Source organism: Pomacea canaliculata, linkage group LG8 (assembly GCF_003073045.1).
Source record: "Pomacea canaliculata isolate SZHN2017 linkage group LG8, ASM307304v1, whole genome shotgun sequence".
Lineage (NCBI taxonomy): Eukaryota > Metazoa > Mollusca > Gastropoda > Architaenioglossa > Ampullariidae > Pomacea > Pomacea canaliculata.
In genome coordinates, this window is record NC_037597.1 from 1,709,189 (window position 1) to 1,728,730 (window position 19,542).

Here is a 19,542-nt window from a genome sequence, read left to right on the forward strand (position 1 = left end):
TGAAGGGGTCTGTGAGCTCCGTGTCACAGACAACCTGGGATTTGAAGTCGCTGTACAGCATTGCAATGACCTGAACAAGTTTTGCAGGGACTCCGTAATGCCTCAGGATCTTCCATAAGGACTCGCGGTGGATGCTGTCAAAAGCCTTCTCCAGGTCGATGAAATTGATGTACAGCGGTGTGTTCCATTCGTTGCTCTGCTCCAGAATCTGTCGCAGAATGAAGATGTGTTCGGAGCAGGATCGCCCAGGGCGAAATCCTGCTTGCTGTGGTCGGAGGTCTTTCTCAAGAGTTGCCGTCAGTCTTGACAAAACAATCTTGCTGAAGACCTTGCTGGTGAGGGAAAGAAGTGTTATGCCCCTCCAATTATTGCAGTCTCCAAGATCTCCTTTCTTGGGTAACTTGAAGATGAGCCCTGTCTTCCACGCAACAGGGACCTGCCCTGATTCCCAAATTTGCCTGAAGATTTCAGTCAGCTTGGAGCTGTCACATTCACGTCTGCTTTCAACATCTCTGCTGTTATTCCATCTGCCCCTGGTGCTTGCGCTCTTCATTGTCTTGACTGCTGCTGTCACTTCTTCCAGGCTTGGTGGTCTGTGCAGATGTCAAGGTCTATAGCTGCTGGCTGGATGTCTGCAAGCTGAGGGGGATCTGGTCTGTTCAGAACTGACTCAAAATGCTCCCTCCAGCGCTGTAGTTTTCCTGCCTCTCCCTCGACGACATTACCGTTCACGTCTTTCACTGGCACATCACTGTTCTTAAACCCGTTGTTTAGCTGTTTGTTTATCTTGTACAGTGTCTTCAGGTCATTTTTACTTGCTGCATTTTCTGCTTCATCTGCCAGTTTCTCTATGTGATATCTTTTGTCGGTTCTTGTCATCCTCTTTACCTCTTTGTTCAGTTTTGCATATCTTTGTCTGTGTTGTTCCTTCAGGCGTTCAGATCTGGTGCTGTTGATTCTTTGTTTGGCTGACTTTCTCTCTTCTATCTTCTTCCATGTCTCTTCTCTGATCCACTGTTCTTTCTTTTTCCGTTGGAAGCCCAGTATTTTCTCTCCTGATTCCTGTAAGACTCGATTGAAGTCGTCTAAGGTCATCTCTTGTTGGTCTCCTAGTGCCTGGAACCTGTTCTTTACTTCCATAGCAAAGGCCCTTTCGGTGGCTGGATTTTTTAGTTTGCCGGAGTCCACTCTCTGCTGACGTGCCTGTTTTCCTCGTGATCGACGCAGCTTCAGAGAAACTGTGGCTATCACAAGAGTGTGGTCACTGCAATGTCTGCTCCTCTGTAGGCTCTAACATCTTGAAGTGAGCTCCTCCATTTTCGGTTGATGATGACATGGTCTATCTGGTTCTTTGTGATCCCATTTGGTGATGTCCATGTTGCCTTGTGGATGTCTTTGTGTGGGAAGAGTGTGCTCCAATCAGTAGGTTGTTTTCTTCACAAAAGTCTGCCAGTCTCTCTCCGTTGTCATTGATGGTTCCGATTCCATGTTTGCCCATGACATGCTCCCTGCAGGTGTTGTCACTTCCCACCTTGGCATTGAGATCGCCGATGATGAGCAACATGTCGTGGGCTGGAACGCTTTCTGAGGCTGCCTGGAGCTGATCGTAAAAAGCATCCTTGTCTTCTGCCTCAGAGTCATTTGTTGGTGCATAGCAGGCTAGCACTGTCAGCTTGGTGTACTTGGAATGGAATCTTGCTCTCAAAAGCCTGGGTCCATAAGGCTTCCATTCCAGCAGTGCCTTTTCCGTTTTCTTGTTGAGGAGTAGAGCTACTCCTTCAGAGTGCTGAGCGTCTGATCTTCCTGAGAACAAGATGGTATGTCCTGACGCTAGTCTCCTCTTTCCCGTGCCGGTCCATCTGACCTCACTGACTCCCAGGATGTCCAAGTTGTAGTTGTCAAACTCCTTGACTAATTGGAGCATCCTGCCAGTCTGGTACAAGGTCTGGACGTTCCAGCACCCCACCCTCAACTTCTGCCTCGGCTTCAGTAAATCCGCTGTCGGGGCGCCAGCTCCCTTTCGGGTTTGGCTGTCGTCCGTCATTAGTCCAGTCTCCTGGTGTGCTTCATTACATTCGCCATCTGTGACGAGTTCTCTGGTTTTAGTTTCTGTAACAGGATTTTTTTTACATGGTGGGGTTGTTAGCCCTACCACAACCTATTTTACCTCTAGGTGAGGTGTCCACCTTAGTCGCCTCTTACGACATGCCTGGCTGGATGGCAGGGACCCTATTCTTGCAATGCTTGCTAGGCAAGCATACCCCGGGGTCCCACAGGGGGCTTATGTGTTAACTGATGTTTATCTATCAAGGCTATGTTACCGATCTATTCCAAAACACACTTAAAAGAGATTAAAGAAAACATTTATAAGATAAAAGAAAGGGCAGAGAAGAGTTACTTTTAAAAGTTTTTTTAATATATTTTAAACAAGTTTTGTTTGCCTTATCTCTCTAACAGGACCAAGCGACCCTGTCCATTGTTTCTGTTTTTACAAAGACCAGGTGCTTAGTGTTACCACTGCAAACAGAATTGGAGTTCATTCCACAATCAGTGATCATGTGAGTTTTGAGTTGTCGTTCCTGTCTCACTGTTGGTTGATTAATTGACTCTAAGACTGCTGCATCACAGAAATGTGAAAAACAGTTATACAAATAAAATTTTTACAGAAAGTAAAATACAGTAATTAGATTTACTTAGTTACATATAAATTGAAAAGTTGGATGAAGATTCATCAGACTTCAGCCTGATAACTGTAAATACCAGTAGACTAACAGTACCACAGTGATGTCACACCTCTAAATTGTAATACCCACCTAAAATAAATTATCAAATCAAATCAAATCAAATCAAAACAGACTTTATTGTCTGCCCAGGAGGACAGAAATTTGTCTTTGCTCACATACCCATACAGACATTTAACAAACAGTTAGGAGTGGTACTCACCTAAAATAAATTATATGATAAACATCAATCAGTCTGAAGGACTATTTTGGAGACTCAACAAATATCGAGGTTGACAAACTACCATTTAATGTTCAAGATGTAACATTTATCTAGTGCATAAAGAATTGAATAAATCCTACAGAGAAACTTTTATAGCAGTAATACTTAACAGTAAAATTGCATCCATGCACTTAAAATTTGGCCATTTTTGTATGGCCAGATGTGTCAGATATATCTAAAAATACTTGTCTATAGGCTAATTTTTATTTAATCTGGCCAAAGTAGTATATGCCCTAGTCATGTATTCAAACTTAACAGTCCACATAACCAACTACATTTGTTGCAGCAACATAAGCATTGTATGGGCATTTTCATGTGATTTTTGCTCGTAATTCATCATGACAATTGTGCATATAATTCAGTGTCTGAATTATGAATTAAATTTTATCGATGAATGTGTGTGTATGTACATATATACACAAAGTTTGGCAGGAGGAATACATCTATATGCCAGAAAGATGTGTTTCAGGCATCATTCACAAGTGTCAAACTTCGTTCTGATACATTCAAGGGTGTGGTCACCAACATGACTATCCTTCCTCTCAACAAAACCCTGTTGCTAGGCGCTGACAATGGGACCATACAGCTGTTTGCTTGATAATCTACAGTGTGGTTTCAATGCAGTTTTCATCAGTGGTACCACCAGAGATCACTTGTTATGTCATAGTGTATTAAATAGATTAGCGGTTTATTTAAATTCAGTGTTATCTGGACATTTCTTAAAGTGGAACTTAATTTTTTTGTTTTTCCTTAGAGTAAACACAATTATGTTTGTAAAATGATCTCTTTAGACATGCATATTTCTGTAAATCATTAGGATGACAAAGTGTCTTGATATACAGGCTGCATGTGACTGTTCATATACTCGTATCTTTGGCTTCGTTCTGTGCAGCAAAAACAGTGTCTTATATCTAAACTGTCACCATACTATTTGATTTAATTTCTTTATCAATGGATTTATAGGTTTGTTTAAGAAATCAAGCAATAACATTGTTTTAAATGATAAGAAATAGATAACATTTTAACTGATGACTTTCAAAAGATGCTTACTGAACAAGTTTTAAAATTTTGTTGTCATATTTTGAAATTTTTCCCTGAGATTATTTCATCATTTTGTGAAGAAAAAATTAATTCTTATATGCAATCATGTTTCATGATGTTGATCTTATGTAGTTTCACCTGTTGTTGGAATCTTGTTCTCTCAGAATGAAATGACAGATCTGCTTCAAGTTGAGACTAACAACAAATATAATGAACAAACTTTGTTAAAAACTTGTTTTTAAAATTTTAATGAGAATATGTTTACCTTGTTATGCTGATTGTTTCATTTAATGGTGAATGTTTACCTCTGTATCCATAAATCTTTCTGCCAAGACTGCTATGCAGTGATGGGCCATTCTATCTTTTAACGTCATTATGATCAAATGCTGACAGATTACTATAGTCTTAGTTTGTCGCAAAAATGTGTGTGATTTTTTTTTTCAGGAGAAACGGGGTTTGATTTAGTTTCTAAGTTATTTGATGATTGCAGCCAATTTGAAAGTTTTTGTTATGTTGAGAGAAATCAGATTTTGATCTCTTCCAAATGCAGGGGAGGGTTCCACTGTTCAGTTTGTATATTATGAACACAACAGATATTTTGGGTATTAGCACAAGTCAAAGGAAACCCATCCTTTTAAAATAAACTAGCATACATACCTATTATGTAAGCCATTTTTACTGGTTTTAAAAAATACCAAGACAAAGAAAAATAAAGGCCACCAGAGGGTCTGCTGTGTATAATCAATATATCAACAGCAAAAAATCTCTCAGGGTGTTTACTTTATAGAATGGAACTGGTAGCCAATGGAATGTTAGAGATATAGAAGACGTGTATTACCCACAGGAACAATTATTCTGAAAAGTAAAAGCTTATACACATTTCTTAAAGGTTATATTTTGTGCTGTATACATTTGAGATTATCAGCTGAAAGATTTTTAATAATTTGTTATTTATGATCTTAACTATAAGTTGCTTCACTTCTCAATCAAGGCATGTTTGCCTTTTAGGCTGACTTGAGATGCAGGTAGCATGCAAATGTGTCTTCACTGTCTAAATAAAAGGCCTTTTTAATTAACTAGCTTGCCAAACAAAGTAGGTTGAAACTGGGCCAAACCAACAAGTTATAGGCAATTTAACCAAGGTGTGGCTAGCTAAGAGAGCGCTTTGAAAAAGAAAACTCAAACTTTTATTTGTGCCAGGCTGGAGGGAAATTTTTTTTTTAATCTCACTCCTATTTCTGAGAAAACATTCAATAGCATAATAGTTCTCGTGCGCACTAATTCTGTTCAAACTTTTGGATGTTCTCCGATTATGAGATAACAAACTAGAGATTGTGTTATAGTTTGTGCAATATGGTGCTTTTGTCAGTGGCCATTGTCTTGTTTTCAATACTCGTCAGTTTGAATGCATACATGCATGCGGTTTTGCATGCAGTTTGAGATCTTTATGTGGGAAGGTCTGCAGAAATTTCTAATGAAGAACGGTGGAGGTTATTGTTGCTTGCTTACTGTAATTGTGGTGAGAGTAATTCAGTGGTCAGTGTATTGTACTTGTGAACTGTAATTGTTGGAATAATTAATGGTCACAGTATTTCCAAGGTTACTGGTGTTTTGCTAGAAATAGCAAGCAAAACAGTTGGATACAAAAAAAAGAAAAAAAGTTGCAGTTCTCCCTCCCCAACTCAGACCTTCAGCAGCCAGTATTATGAATTAAAAAAAATGTCAGCATTTTTCCTGTTTTGTTATATATTTACCACTGCTTGTGTGGCCAAAAGAGATAATGCAATGTCTCAAATAGACCAATCTTATACCAGAAATTGCATTATCATTTATAAATAGGAGTTGTTGAGAAAATAAACATTACAAACCATATGCTTTATCAAGCAACCATGGCTCCAACACTGTGAACAAAATGATTCCTGGTGCAAAGTTTATCTTTTGTTCCACTGGAATGTGTTATATGAAATGGCACTCCCTCAAACACCAGGATAGCCTTGAAATTTTGCAAAAGCCATGAGACAAGGAAGGTAGCAACATAATGCAATTTCCAACTGGCAAGGTTAATAAGCATGTGAAAATGTTGCTGATGCCAGACACTTGTATCTTGTTAACTGCAAGTATCCATTATGAAGATGCCTATTATGCATTGGGAGAAAATGGATAAACTATCAAAGTGACAGGAAGTAAACATTCTGAGAAAAAGGGCACTCCTGATGTGATTGACAGTTTTACTGCAAAACACCAGTCTTAAGCTGCTTGCAAAAAATGACTATATGCATCAGCGCAAGAGGTTTCCACGGCAAAAAGCTGTGTCCTCCAGTGGCGTGGCTCTAAACAAGGGAGACAAAAAGACGTCGGGCCAGGATCGGAGCAATGATAGCAAACTGGCTCATACACAACCTTCCACAAGTACTTCTTGAGCGCTTAGATGTTTTACCTGCCATCACAAACATTGTTAATGTCAATTTGTCATCGGGTGTTTTCCAATCTTTGTTTAAAAATGCCCTGGTGGGGCCACTCCTTAAGAAGTCCATACTTGACATCAATGTGTTGAACAATTATCGCCCAGTTTACAACTTGTCTTATCTCTAGGATCATGGAGAAAGTTTTGACACAGCTCTGCACCTACTTCAACGAGTACCACCTTATCCTTACAGGCTCAGTCAGCATATAGACCTTTTCACAGTACCAAAACCAAAATAACTACAGACATTATCTGCCCTTGACTATGGTGATGTGTTGGTCATAACGCCACTGGACCTGTCTGCTGGATCTGACACTATTAACTACTATCTGCAAGTGGAAGGATCTTATTAATATGCCTTTATGTACATTAAGTGTAGATATAACAATAAAACCAAAACAAAAATATCACAAACTTGGTTCCAGATGGGTCCTCTTTATTTTCACACACTAATTGTACACAAAAGCTTGCATTCATTAACCAGATGCACACCCACACCTATGCACACATGCACAGAGACCCCTACCTCTATCACAAGCATATATACATCTCATAATATCCCAAGTTGGGACTTGTTATGAGGTTTGGTTAGTACAAAGCATACAGAAATGCTCAAACACATTCACCACCATGCCCTATCTCTCAAGAGACAAAAGTACTACCATAACATTTTATCCAGAAAATCCTTAACATACACAATGAAGCTAGATTGAATAAATTGAAAGCTCTGCCATTGAAGTTAGCTATTAGCTGTCTTGACTTTCTTCCTGCGGGATCCACTGGAGTCATCTTCAGAAGTTTCAGAATCTGATGAATGTCCAATGAATTTGGACTTGAAATCAACACTAGACTGACTTGCAAACTGTCCTGTGACCTTTGCTTTTTCCAGTGCTCGAACTGTAAACAACACACACAAGCATGTACCCATTATAGTAAATTGCAGAAGTAATTATTCTTGAAATAAATGGAAATGTAGCTGACCTACAGTATGTTTATACATCTGTTACAAATGAGGCTATAAAGGAGAGGTGAAATGAAAATGTTCTTGGGTCACTCTATCGATTGCAGCAGCTTTCTGTCTCCAGTGCAGAGGCTCTGCACTGTCCTCTATTTATCACGTGTCTTTCTCGAGGCGTCCTTTCTTTCAGCACGCAGAGGTTATGGTCCTGCCATGGGTTATCATGTACCTCTCTCGTCCCTCTAGGTCGAAGCAATGTTTCAACTGCAGCAACTAATCAAGGACCGACGCTTATTCACCAGCTTCAGCTTCTTCTGGTTATGATCAATAGCTGCTTGTGCTAAAGCAATATACACTCTGCTGTAGAGCAGGTCTTCACGCCTCTAGAGTAAGTTGTGTCAAAGATGTCGCACAGGGAGACACCCTTGAGTCGATCTCAGTACAACTATACTCGACGAGAGCCCAATGCAAAAGACCACGATCTTGGCTGATCGTGATGTTACATTCTCATCTGCAAGCGTTTCTACTTTTTCGTGATTGGTCAATCATTCCACGTTTGCTCGGGCGATTCCACTATCTAAATCTATCCAATCACTAAACTTTTGGTGTGACGAGATAAGTGGCGAGCGTGTGCTAGACAAGTGAGAATGCAGTGTTTAGTAATTAGTGTTAACATTTAGTGGCTCACACTATCTGGACTAGGGATTAGGTAAATACATGACACCTAGATAACAACCATACTTTTATATTTTGGAAATTGTATTATTTTCTGTAATTTGTATAATCCCCTCGATGTTAATAACTTTCTTTAATATACTAAATTGCCTTGAGTTGTTGATTGGGGTTACGTGTGTGGGGGCTCAATGAGTTAATTAGAAATGTAATAAGCAATTTAGTATAAGATCACGCGTACGTAAATTTTGACGTGATTTGGTAGATGCATCAAGAGTGTGATCAGCGCAGGTGACGGAAAATCACAACCTCTAACCATCTCCACGTGCTGTTATTGTTGAATGTGCACGCCACAAGTGAGTGTAGTTTAGTGACCCTTGCTTGTTACAATGGAGAGAGAAATGTATGAAACATTAATGATAATCCAAAGGAGAAAAAAGCAGAGGAAACTTACTTTGTTGTTCCATCATGCCATTCTGTCTTTTGAGATCTTCAATATCTTGTTGATGACCTTGATTTTTCTGTCTCATGAATTGGATGTAGTCTGCTGCCTTTTTAAGAATCATAGCCCGTGACACCTACATGGTCAGATCACACACATTCACAAAATCAATATAAAGATTTATAAAAACCTCTGTTACAGGTAAGAACACCTTGTTTAATACTTTCACTGATAATGATCATAATGAACATTTATACAGCACTCTTCCAACGATTTGTTCAAAGCACTTTATTATAATAGAAATAATAGTACAAAAATGCAAACGTGTTTTGTTATGCCGCTGGAAAAAGATGCATTCTCAAAAATGAAAAGTAGACCTGGGGAATCTGTCTTAAATTTTAAGATACTGCTTGCTTAACCCTTTCACTATTGGGATTTCCCAGTTCCAGGCATTTCTACAACAGGTAGCTACAAATGCCAGTCTTTCTGGCTGCTCTCTGTAGGACTGCAAATTGTCACATGTTTCTGCTCATGTTTTCATCAGTTGGGAGATACATGCCACAACTGCCTTAAGAAGTAAACTAAACATGCGTGAGTGTCTGCTGCAGAACGTATGCTAACACACAAAGGAGTCACATAATGAGTCAGCAGCCTTAGTTTTATTTTCCTCTCACAAGCGCGTAGAATGCGCACGCTATACAAAGCAAGTGTGTGGATATAAGAGTGTCAACTGCAGTAATCTACTCGCAAGTCGACATGTATCGACTCCAGTGCTGGACAGGGAAGGTGACAACTGTCGACTGTGCGAGTGAAAGAGTTAAGATGGCCCATGCAACACGATTTGTCAGCATCTTAGATTAAGACAATTTTCTAGGCTTAGGCAATGCACTCTAGACCTTCCAACAGACTAACAAAACATTCGTGCTATGTCACCATGTTTCCCTCTTCAGTCTTTTCCTACCTTTTCTCCCTGCAGTGAAGGGACAGAATCACGGAGGCTGTGGAAACTGTCCTTAATGTGGTCCCTTCGTTTGCGTTCCAATGCATTATGGTGGGCACGCTTTTCAGCCTACGACAACAATGAAAGAAAGTGTTATCTATAAAATAAATAACATATGAACCAGACTTTCTAATTTTAATAGCTTTAAATGCAGTTAATGAAAGAGAAGAATTTTAGAATTCACTACAAAGGAACTTAGACAATTAAGGTGGAAAGCCAAAGCTGTATTTCTGTGGACAACAAAATTCCACATCTAAATTGATGCAATCTTGCTGTCTTTATTTTTTTTTTCACCACACCCATCTGACTCAGTTTTTATGATGACCCTATGGAGTCATGCTTTGAGAAGTCAGACAGACCTGTGAAAAATACTGCTGAGAGGAGCCAGCTCCGCTGCCTGAGAGACTGTTTATTCCATCATCATCTTCATCCTCCTCCTGTTGGAAAGCCAAATCCATGTGAAGCCTTTACTTTGTAAAAATGTTTAATTAGGATATTTATATCTTTCATAGGATAAATGTTTCAACATTTCATCCAACAAGTGGGCACACAATCAGCATTATTTTCACAACTCTGACCAGCGAAATTAAACACTTGTATCTTTGTGGGCATTATAATTGTAAAAATCATGACTCACTGTTCTAAATGTGACATTTTGGCAAAACTTCCACATTAATTTTCTAATGAAACTTTAAAAAGTCTGCATATTAGTATCCACTCTTAAATAAGGCAAAGAACAAAATAGAGAATTACAAACAAGATTACTACTTCTGAGACATATCTACAAAGCCAAAATCTAATTTACAAGCAATAATGTTTATACCCAGCTTGCAGCACACCCCACTATGCCCACTCATTTCAGGCTTAAATGCTGATTCAAAGATTTCAGCCCAAAATGTTTATATCATATCTATCATTGAAAGAATCTTGCAAAATGCTCTTTTTTTTTCATATATCTATTTTTATTTAATGTTACAGGGTGTGTGCACAATACAAAAAAAAAAGTGTCTGATCCTAACCAATGTTTGCAGGAGTACTTTTGTCTACAGGGTTATAGATTATGCTTGCTTCTGGATCACACTTTTTATTTTAATGTTACTGTTAAGGTGTCACTGATAGCACTAAATGAACATAAAATAGACAGCACATTTTGGCAAATAGCCTGATTTTATTTTCACTTTACGCACAATAAGTGTGCAAACAGAAAGTGTAAATCTAAGCAGAATTATTAAACACTTCGTGTATCCAAAGCAGAAACATGTTAAGCTAGCATCAGTACTGTATCAAAAGTGCATCAGTGGAAAAAGTGTTTCACTATTTTACAACAAGGATACCTCATTCTAAAGGGAACTAGCAGAACAAGCTGACAAATAAATTACACTATTTGCAGGAGAAATTGACAGTGGCAATCATTAGTACCAACAATATATATAGGAGAAAAAAAAATATATACATAAATGGTTCTGTAGAACATATATCTGGTGCTTTATTTGATCCTAAATCCTGTAGTTCTTATACCCATGTACTTTTTGCGAAATAGAATTTAGAGTTTACTTTTCAACATCATCATTACTAATAAACTCTTATTGTGCTATTTATATTTGGTCTTTTCCAGCCTTTACTTCTACGCACTCAGCTTTCTTCTGCACTGTGCATTAACCCCCACCCCATATATAGTCACCCCTTTCCCTTCTCCCAGAGTCAGATTTGAGAACTGATATCCTTTTTGCTGACTACCAACATATTATAAGGTTGCATTCTATTACTCTACTGTCTCTTGTACCAACATATCCTAAGGTGGCACTCTTTCTATTTCTCTATTCTTTTTGCTAGCCACAACAAAACGGAACATTTTCTGCTACAGTGTCAAACCTATGTTGATATCAGGGCCAAGTATCTTACACCCCTGATAAACAGCGGATACCACCAGACAATGTTTGCTGTGTTGCTGTCTAGAGGGGAAACAAATGATATAAGAAATGTTCATTTTTTATGCTTTAAAGAGGAGCAACGGGAAGGTTGGCAGTACTGGACAAACAACATGACCTCATGTGGTTGGGCTCACAGAACTGGCCAAAATGTAAAGCAGGCTGGAGCTGATGGCCTAATAATGTGTGTGTGTGTAAGCACATGTGAGCGCGCTTATAGGTGTAGGTGTGGAAGATAATACAGAGAGAGAGAGAGCTAATGAAAAATGATTTCTATGTGAGTGGAGTGTGCACGAGTACGTGTGTACGCACGCGAGCTGTATATAGTTTACTTGTGTGTGTGTGTATACGCACGAGCTGTATATAGTTTATTCATGTGTGTAGACATGCGAGCTGTATATAGAAGTAAGAGAGAGAGCAAACGAAGAATGGTTGGCATGAGTGTAGGTGCTAGGTAATAAGTGGTTGAAACGATAAGAACACTTTTATGTACTTCATGTAATTTACATCTTCTGCCTGTGTATGTTCAACGGCCAATGATGAAATGCATACCATGCCCTGCTTTGAAGGGTCGTCAACCTATCAAATAAATAATTCAATTCTCAATTCTCTTTGCTAACAATTGTCTCCCCATTTAACTCTGTTCAGCTCAGGAAGGGAGCTGAGAGGAGACTGCAGAAAGCCAGCACTGTAATTCAGCAGCCCAGGAGATGATAACAGACTTTTCTTGATCATAAAAAAGTATGTCTTTGCTTCCTTCAACATGAAGTCTAGTCTTCACAAAATTATCTAGAAAGCGCCTTTTTCAAGTTGGTGATCAAATGTATATTGATGCTGAGCTGCATCTGGTATGTCTTAAAGCATCTTCACTGTCTTAAATTGTCTTGAGAGATAGAGAGTTCTGTCCCTTCACCTAACAGGCTTGATATTGTTTATGTTTTGTTGTCGTGGTTTGATTTTTGGTAAAAGTGTTGGACCTTCATGATTACATGTGCTTCTGCTGCTCTTTCTTCCCCTTCTGGTTTGCAACAGGATGGTATTTTGAATTGCGAACTGCTTGGATCTATTGGCTGTATTCCATTCCGCCTGCTTCACTCGCCTCAAAAGTCCCAGAAAAATATTCTTAAAAATTACTAGAAATTTGTGCACACAGCATTAAGTTTAAGTTAGAATCTACATGTTGTCTAGCTATAACCTTGAGCATGCCTTTATCTACCAGTCACGAGCCATCACTCTCACTGTAAACATCATATCCTATACTTCCTGGTTCTTAAGATCAGACAACCCTTCTGATGCGACATCAGAAGATGGCGGTTAGCCTGCAACACCATCTCTATAGACACAAAGTTTCTCATTAAAAGTCAATTTATTTGGCACTACATCAATTCACCATTTACCATTACCTCTATCATCTTCGAAACATGTTACACCATGACGATACACACACATATATATATCTATGGCATCCCGACAGCCTGAAGTTTTTGGGGGTCATACACAGTGAGCCAGGAGCACATCCTTCATAAAGTAGGGGTACAACTGTACTTTGTCGTTGACAGATTTTTATGGTTTTTCAGACCGTCCTGGAATCTGCTTTAGACCGTACCGATTTCTCTTTCCAGCAGTAAACAGTGTAGTGAGTGGGTAAACGGTGCTTTCCCATTTGTGTATTTGAAGCCTACTATTCCTTGCCAGCAGACTAAGATAAGTAATTAACTTTGAATGTGAATAATTTTTACTGAAGTAATTTCATAACTAAATTACTTTCTACTACACGCTTTCTCTCTCTCTGACATAAACAGTGTGACGTGCTCGTGCATGAGTGATTTACATCTGGCCCTATTCCTATGCCAGGTGAAGTATAGGGAAGTAGGTTCTACACACAGTTATGTCAGTACAGTGTCATTACCAACACAGCTTTACTGTTCACAACTAAACATGATAATGATACAGCGGACTGCACTATAAAAATTTGCAGGGGATCATCAGAATCTGTAATGTGAATCGTGTTAGATAAGCTGACAAATACAAAATCACGAAATTTCACCGTCTATGTCAAGTTATTAAATAACTTACATCACTTTCGATATCCACATCTCTGTCTTCGTCGCTCATAACTATCACCACTTAGTACTGTCACAGGGATGCGACGTACTCCTTCGCCGATATATCCTCGCAAACTCGCGATCTTCCTTCCCTTGCCCAGCAATATGGCGACCAAACAAAACCACGTGACAAGCCACATGCGAACGCTATTTGTAAATACTGCATGATCAATTACAGAATGGACTGAGTTATTTATAAGTGTTATCAAATCTAAATATGTTTTCCTTCTGATTTTTTTTAAAAGCTGATTAATATAAGGAAAAATACTAGCTAATTATTATAATTGATAATAAAATAATTTTCCTCCCCATGGAAATGAGGCTCAGGAGGCAAACTTTATACAGTACACAAACCTCACTCGCGTTCACACGGCAGAGACATGCGTACGACACACTAGCACTCGCTGACACTAACACGAGTGCTTACAGTTCAAAGACATAAATTTATTTACAAGATGTACAAAACAACTACCGAACAAAACAACTACCTACCTATCTAGCCAAAACCTAACACCTAACTCCGTGGGGTGGGTCGCTGAGTGATGCGAGCCGTTATCACCAGCGGACCAGAGCGCCTTGCAGTACTAAGGTACTTCTCGCTAGCTCGACTTCCTGGGGTGGGGACGAGAGAAAAGAGACTGAGTGTCGCGAGCCGCTATTTCCAGCGGACCAGAGCGCCTTGTGGTACTAAGGTACTTCTCGCTAACTCAGACTCAAAACATTCTTACTGCTATACCCAGCAGGACCAGTTCCAGCGGGCGCTGCTCTACGCCCGCATTTTGTACAGGGCAGCTTGGGTACTACGTCACCCGCTGTTGCTGCCCGTCTCGCGCTGCGAGCCGCTCGCGCGACCACGCGTGGGGTGGAAGGGGATGTGGGGTGGAGGGGCTAGGCACTGTCAGCAGTACCTGCTGACCTAAACAACTAACCCTACACTCCCCTGTCCTCAGACCTAATGTACTCGCTACTGTAACGGACTCAAACGTCCAAGCAGGACTAAACGTCTCAGTTCAAACTTCCGATGGATTAGTAAACATTTTCTTGGGTTTATTTATCAAAACGAGCTCAAAGCATATTGTGAGTTGCATAATTTTGCTTTTGCAATGTTATAATGTTTCGTCGTTTACTTTTATTTCAAGTAAAATGCCAATCGAAGATTCACATGACCGATAAGCTTTATTTTTCTTCGCTTCAAGACGAGACGTTTGGTTTCGCTGCTGTGCCTTCGAATAGTACGCTATTCTATACCACGACCGATGATATTTTGAAAATATCAGCAAACTATTAGAAGGCACAGCAGCGAAACCAAACGTCTAGCTCAACTCCCAAGGGAGGGAAAAAGGAAAGAGACTGAGCGTCGCGAGCCGCTATTTCCAGCGGACCAGATGCATCGCTACGCCTTGGTGCTTCTCGCTAACTCAGTCTCCAAACGTTCTAACTGCCATACCGGCAGGACCAATTCTCGCATCGAGAGAAAAGGGGCGGGTGCTGCTCTACGCCCGTATTTTGTTCAGGGCAGCTTGGGTTCGACGTCACCCGCAGTTGCTGCCCGTCTCGCGCTGCGCGACCACGCGTGGGATGGAAGGGCTAGGCACTGTCAGCAGTACCTGTTGACCTAAAACAGCGCCCCCGCTACAGTACGCCACCTGGGCGGACTTTAAGTCGGACTTAAAGCGATCTACATACATACTGACACACCCATTTAAGACAGGCATCAACTGCATCCGTATAAACAGAAACATGCAGACAAAATACACAGCAAAATATCTAAAATGTTGATTTAAAAAGTGCTTTATTCGTCATCAAAGTTGGGCTCAAAACGCATGACAAAGCCAAAATGATAAAAGCCACTCCTGTGGAGGTGAAAACCATCAGAACAGTCGATACAGCCAGTGTAGAACCCCCTTGCCAGACAGAAAACCTTGTTGTAACCCCACAACAACCGTTAGAACCAACGGTCAGTGCAGCATCAGCCTCCCGGAGAAGCACATGGTATCATCAGATGCGTCGCCATGGCGCACTAAGCTTTTGGCGATCTCTTCTCGGTGAATTATCTCCACGTCCGCGGCTTTTGCCATGGAACATTATGTGGAACATGAAGATACCAGGCCAGAAACCGCCAGTCCTCGTTGCAGAATGTCTGCAGCTCGTGCCCATGTGCCACAAGGCTCTGCAACCGCCTCTGGTGACTCTTTTTCCTGTCACCCATCTTACCATTGCGGTAAGGTACACGGGACGGACGCCGAATTTTATAGAGAGCTGAGAATGGTAGTTTCCCATTTTGTGGACACCTCACAGTGAGAGGTATGTCTGGTAAGCGTTTTGTTGTCAAATGGAGGAAATTCGTTGACAGCTTGTTTGAACTTATGATCGCGTAGCCGGTGCAGTCTCTAAGCGCAAGGAAAGTGTCTGTTTGCTGGCAGTAGTTGATGGAGCTCTCTGGTCGTGGACGAGAAGAGTGATTTGTATTCGTCTGTGCGACCTGTTTTATAGATTCTAGTTGTGTAATTACTACAAACAGTTTGGTGTGTATCCGACAATTCATCTGTACCTGCAAACTTCTCCACCTAATTTGGTGGGAGGTTTTTGTGAAATTCTGATGCGTTCTTGCCTAGGGCCCCCGTAAAGTCAGCTTTTCTGTAGTTGATACAAGCTCTTTTTCATGTGTCCGAGGGTGCAAATGTAGCTTCGACAGTGTTGTGCAGGGGCTTTGTATGACGTATATCACCCGCACGGTGCTTGAAAGCGTCACATTTTAAAGAGGAAAGGACACCGTGAAGTAAACCACCCAAACATGCATGATTTTACTCTTACTTCTGCAAATCTACTTCGTTTCAATACTATCGTTACTTTGCCACCAGAACCGATCCCTCGCGAGATGCGAATCACACACCCTCAACCGGCCGGGACATCATTCTAACCGCTACACCGTACAGGCAAATAAGTTTTGGATGTGAGTTTAATGTACCTATTCACAATTTCTGAACTTGTGTCATTCTGCCAAGGGTAATAAAATATAAAAAAATGAGAGAGAGAGAGAGTACAAATTTACAAAGTACCGCACTCTCCCTTAAGGCTGAAGGTAAAAATTAAAGGAAAAAAAGTTAATTGAATGTTTTCAAGACGAACAAGTCACGTGATACACTGGCTTCCGGCACTTTGCGCAGTTAGCAGACGAAAACGGCGTTAGCTACTTTAGTACTTGTGAACGCGAGCGAGGATGGTTTTTGAAAGATATTGATGATGTTAAACAACATTATCAAATAAAAACTTCTAAGATCGGCGTGTGTCCGTATGCCATACCCCCCCCCCTCGAAACACTTAGCGGTGGTCATGCATATGAAGTGGAGTTGACATATGATCGACATAGTCAACTTCCTACTTGTGGGGTAAGTTTTTATCCCTCACACACGAGATTAGTAATACTTCTCTATCAAAAAATAATAAACTTATGTACACTCGCACACTCCACTCCAATCGCCCTTTTTTTTTTTCTTTTTGGTGGGGTGGTGGTGTGGTGGTTTTATACACCAACAAAAGTGCAAAATTGCACAAACCAACCAACATAATAATTAGAAAGTGTGCCAGCCACACAAAATTTGCACGGTAATGGGAAACCACACAAATGCAGTGTGTAAAAGTTTGTGTTCAGTAATTAGGATTTCTTGCACGTGTTTGTGGACATGCTCATGTTCTTCCTCACTTTCACATCAGTAAATTATTCCAACAACATGCATTTCTCTCTAATCGTCCATGTGCAGCTTGAGAATAGCTGTAATAAAAGTATGTAATCACATTAAACCTGGGGATGCTTTTCAATAAGTTGGCAGTCAAACTGCCAGCCGGTGAGTTTACTTCTCTTTCTCGCAACCCCAACCTCCCCACTCATCTATAAACATGATAACCAATTACACTTAGTTAAGATAACTGTGTACTTTTGTGCATGTGTAGGTCTTCAGGAAGATGATTATTTTCTCTAGACATTGGAAACCTGTCTGCAGAAGGAGGGAGGGATTAAGTTACGAAAAAGTTTTTTTCCAAGATTGTTTTGTAAGCTGCAGATTCAAAGAGAGGCAAGTGGGAACACATAGCATCTATAGGTAAAGGGTGTCACAAGGGAGGGAAACTGGACCGGAGGGGTAGAACTGTTTAGGGAACAGCCGCTGTCTTTCATTTAAACCCTAGATGTATATAGTGGCTTACCTCCACATAAACAAGGTTAATAAGAGAACAACAATAAGCCTGTAGCTAATTAAATACAGCTATAATTCACTGACTCATTTCTTAAAACTAAACCATGGTTGAACTCCAGCTACCTTACTAACAGTTGAGAACACTGAAATAGTGCTGAAGACTTATGAACAGACTATAAAGCATGCAGACAACAAGAAATTCAGAAATTTATTCACACATGTTTATCAACTTCTAATAACAAATAGTAAAAACGGAGATAATTACAGCTATCAACAGATGCTAAATATATAATTGGCTCTCTGTTAAAAATTGCTTGCATGTGCATGCACACACACACACACACAGAGATAAATTTAGTGCATTTTATCTTTTCAAGTAATGCAGCTAGAAATGATTTGTGTGTGTGTGTAGATGTACACATCCACTACAAAAATAGTTCACAACAATTTGTATAGCATGTCACAGTTTGAGGATTGTATATCAGCAGTATGCAGGTAATGACGGATACAGATTTAAGGACATAAACAGTCAAGGAAATGAAGACAAAGTAAGATTACTATCACAACTGACCAAGCCCAATATAGCATAGATCTTTTTCTCACAATTCTTGGTTTTGAGAACCTAAATTATATGTTAGATATGAAAGCCTGACATTGTTATTTAAAGCCTGTTTTAGCATTTCACATATACCATGCAAGTGATAATTTAAATCTAACAACTGATTTTGGTAAAAAGTTGATAGGCTTCTCATCTGACCTAAAGACAGGATCACCATCACATTTGAAATGAAGTGCGATGAACATAAATGAAACAAATAATTAAACAAATAAAGATGAAATGTGGGTAAGCCCTTGCACTGTGCATGTACTAATACAAACACACACACACACAGAAAGACAAAACTTTCCATGACACAAACATACCTGGTTCAGAATTCTGTGGTACAACCTTTTCTAGCCTTGACTCTTCAACAATCAAACTAAAAATTACTGACATTCTCTGAAGAAAGGAATACTTGTGCTATTGGGCAATGATATATTTTTTGCACAACAAGCTAAATATAGTGAGCCGTCATAGCAGTCTTGTTTGGGTCTTCCCCCAGCAGGGTTAAAAAAAAAAAGTAAAAACAAAACAGTTTACTGGCATTTGTATAATATCATAATATAAGCTCATTTGTACGCCACCTGGTCGGACTTTAAGTCGGACTTAAAGCGATCTACATACATACTGACACACCCATTTAAGACAGGCATCAACTGCATCCGTATAAACAGAAACATGCAGACAAAATACACAGCAAAATATCTAAAATGTTGATTTAAAAAGTGCTTTATTCGTCATCAAAGTTGGGCTCAAAACGCATGACAAAGCCAAAATGACAAAAGCCACTCCTGTGGAGGTGAAAACCATCAGAACAGTCGATACAGCCAGTGTAGAACCCCCTTGCCAGACAGAAAACCTTGTTGTAACCCCACAACAACCGTTAGAACCAACGGTCAGTGCAGCATCAGCCTCCCGGAGAAGCACATGGTATCATCAGATGCGTCGCCATGGCGCACTAAGCTTTTGGCGATCTCTTCTCGGTGAATTATCTCCACGTCCGCGGCTTTTGCCATGGAACATTATGTGGAACATGAAGATACCAGGCCAGAAACCGCCAGTCCTCGTTGCAGAATGTCTGCAGCTCGTGCCCATGTGCCACAAGGCTCTGCAACCGCCTCTGGTGACTCTTTTT

General features: G+C 40.1%; 2 protein-coding genes across 3 annotated transcripts in view; one reads left to right on the top strand and one right to left on the bottom strand.

The window, feature by feature from the left end:
• The window catches only part of LOC112570278 (WD repeat-containing protein 81-like), a 31,276-nt gene extending 25,502 nt beyond the window's left edge, over positions 1–5,774 (top strand). The window contains 2 exon segments of the mRNA XM_025248658.1: positions 2,458–2,558; positions 3,473–5,774. Coding sequence (XP_025104443.1) covers positions 2,458–2,558; positions 3,473–3,601 — 230 coding nt within the window. The 3' untranslated portion in view covers positions 3,602–5,774.
• A 1,148-nt stretch (positions 5,775–6,922) lies between these two features.
• LOC112569854 (protein max-like) lies at positions 6,923–13,751 on the bottom strand. 2 transcript variants are annotated; one of them, XM_025247884.1, is made up of 5 exons: positions 13,585–13,749; positions 9,940–10,017; positions 9,542–9,649; positions 8,593–8,716; positions 6,923–7,405 (listed from the first exon to the last, which is right to left on the bottom strand). In XM_025247884.1, exons 1-5 carry the CDS (start codon positions 13,621–13,623, stop codon positions 7,248–7,250), a joined length of 507 nt encoding a protein of 168 aa, XP_025103669.1. In that variant the 5' UTR covers positions 13,624–13,749; the 3' UTR covers positions 6,923–7,247. The 2 variants fall into 2 exon arrangements, with proteins under 2 accessions (XP_025103669.1, XP_025103670.1); XM_025247885.1 differs by lacking the exon at positions 9,940–10,017 and having other exon boundaries at positions 13,585–13,751.
• Positions 13,752–19,542: the final 5,791 nt, after the last annotated feature.

Coding starts and splice junctions, on each gene's coding strand:
- LOC112569854 (XM_025247884.1), bottom strand. CDS start 13,623: ATGAGCGACGAAGACAGAGATGTGGATATCGAAAGTGAT. Junction 9,650..9,939: donor CTCAGCAGTATTTTTCACAG/GTCTGTCTGACT, acceptor TTGTTGTCGTAG/GCTGAAAAGCGTGCCCACCA. Junction 7,406..8,592: donor TGGCATGATGGAACAACAAA/GTAAGTTTCCTC, acceptor TGTTGTTTACAG/TTCGAGCACTGGAAAAAGCA.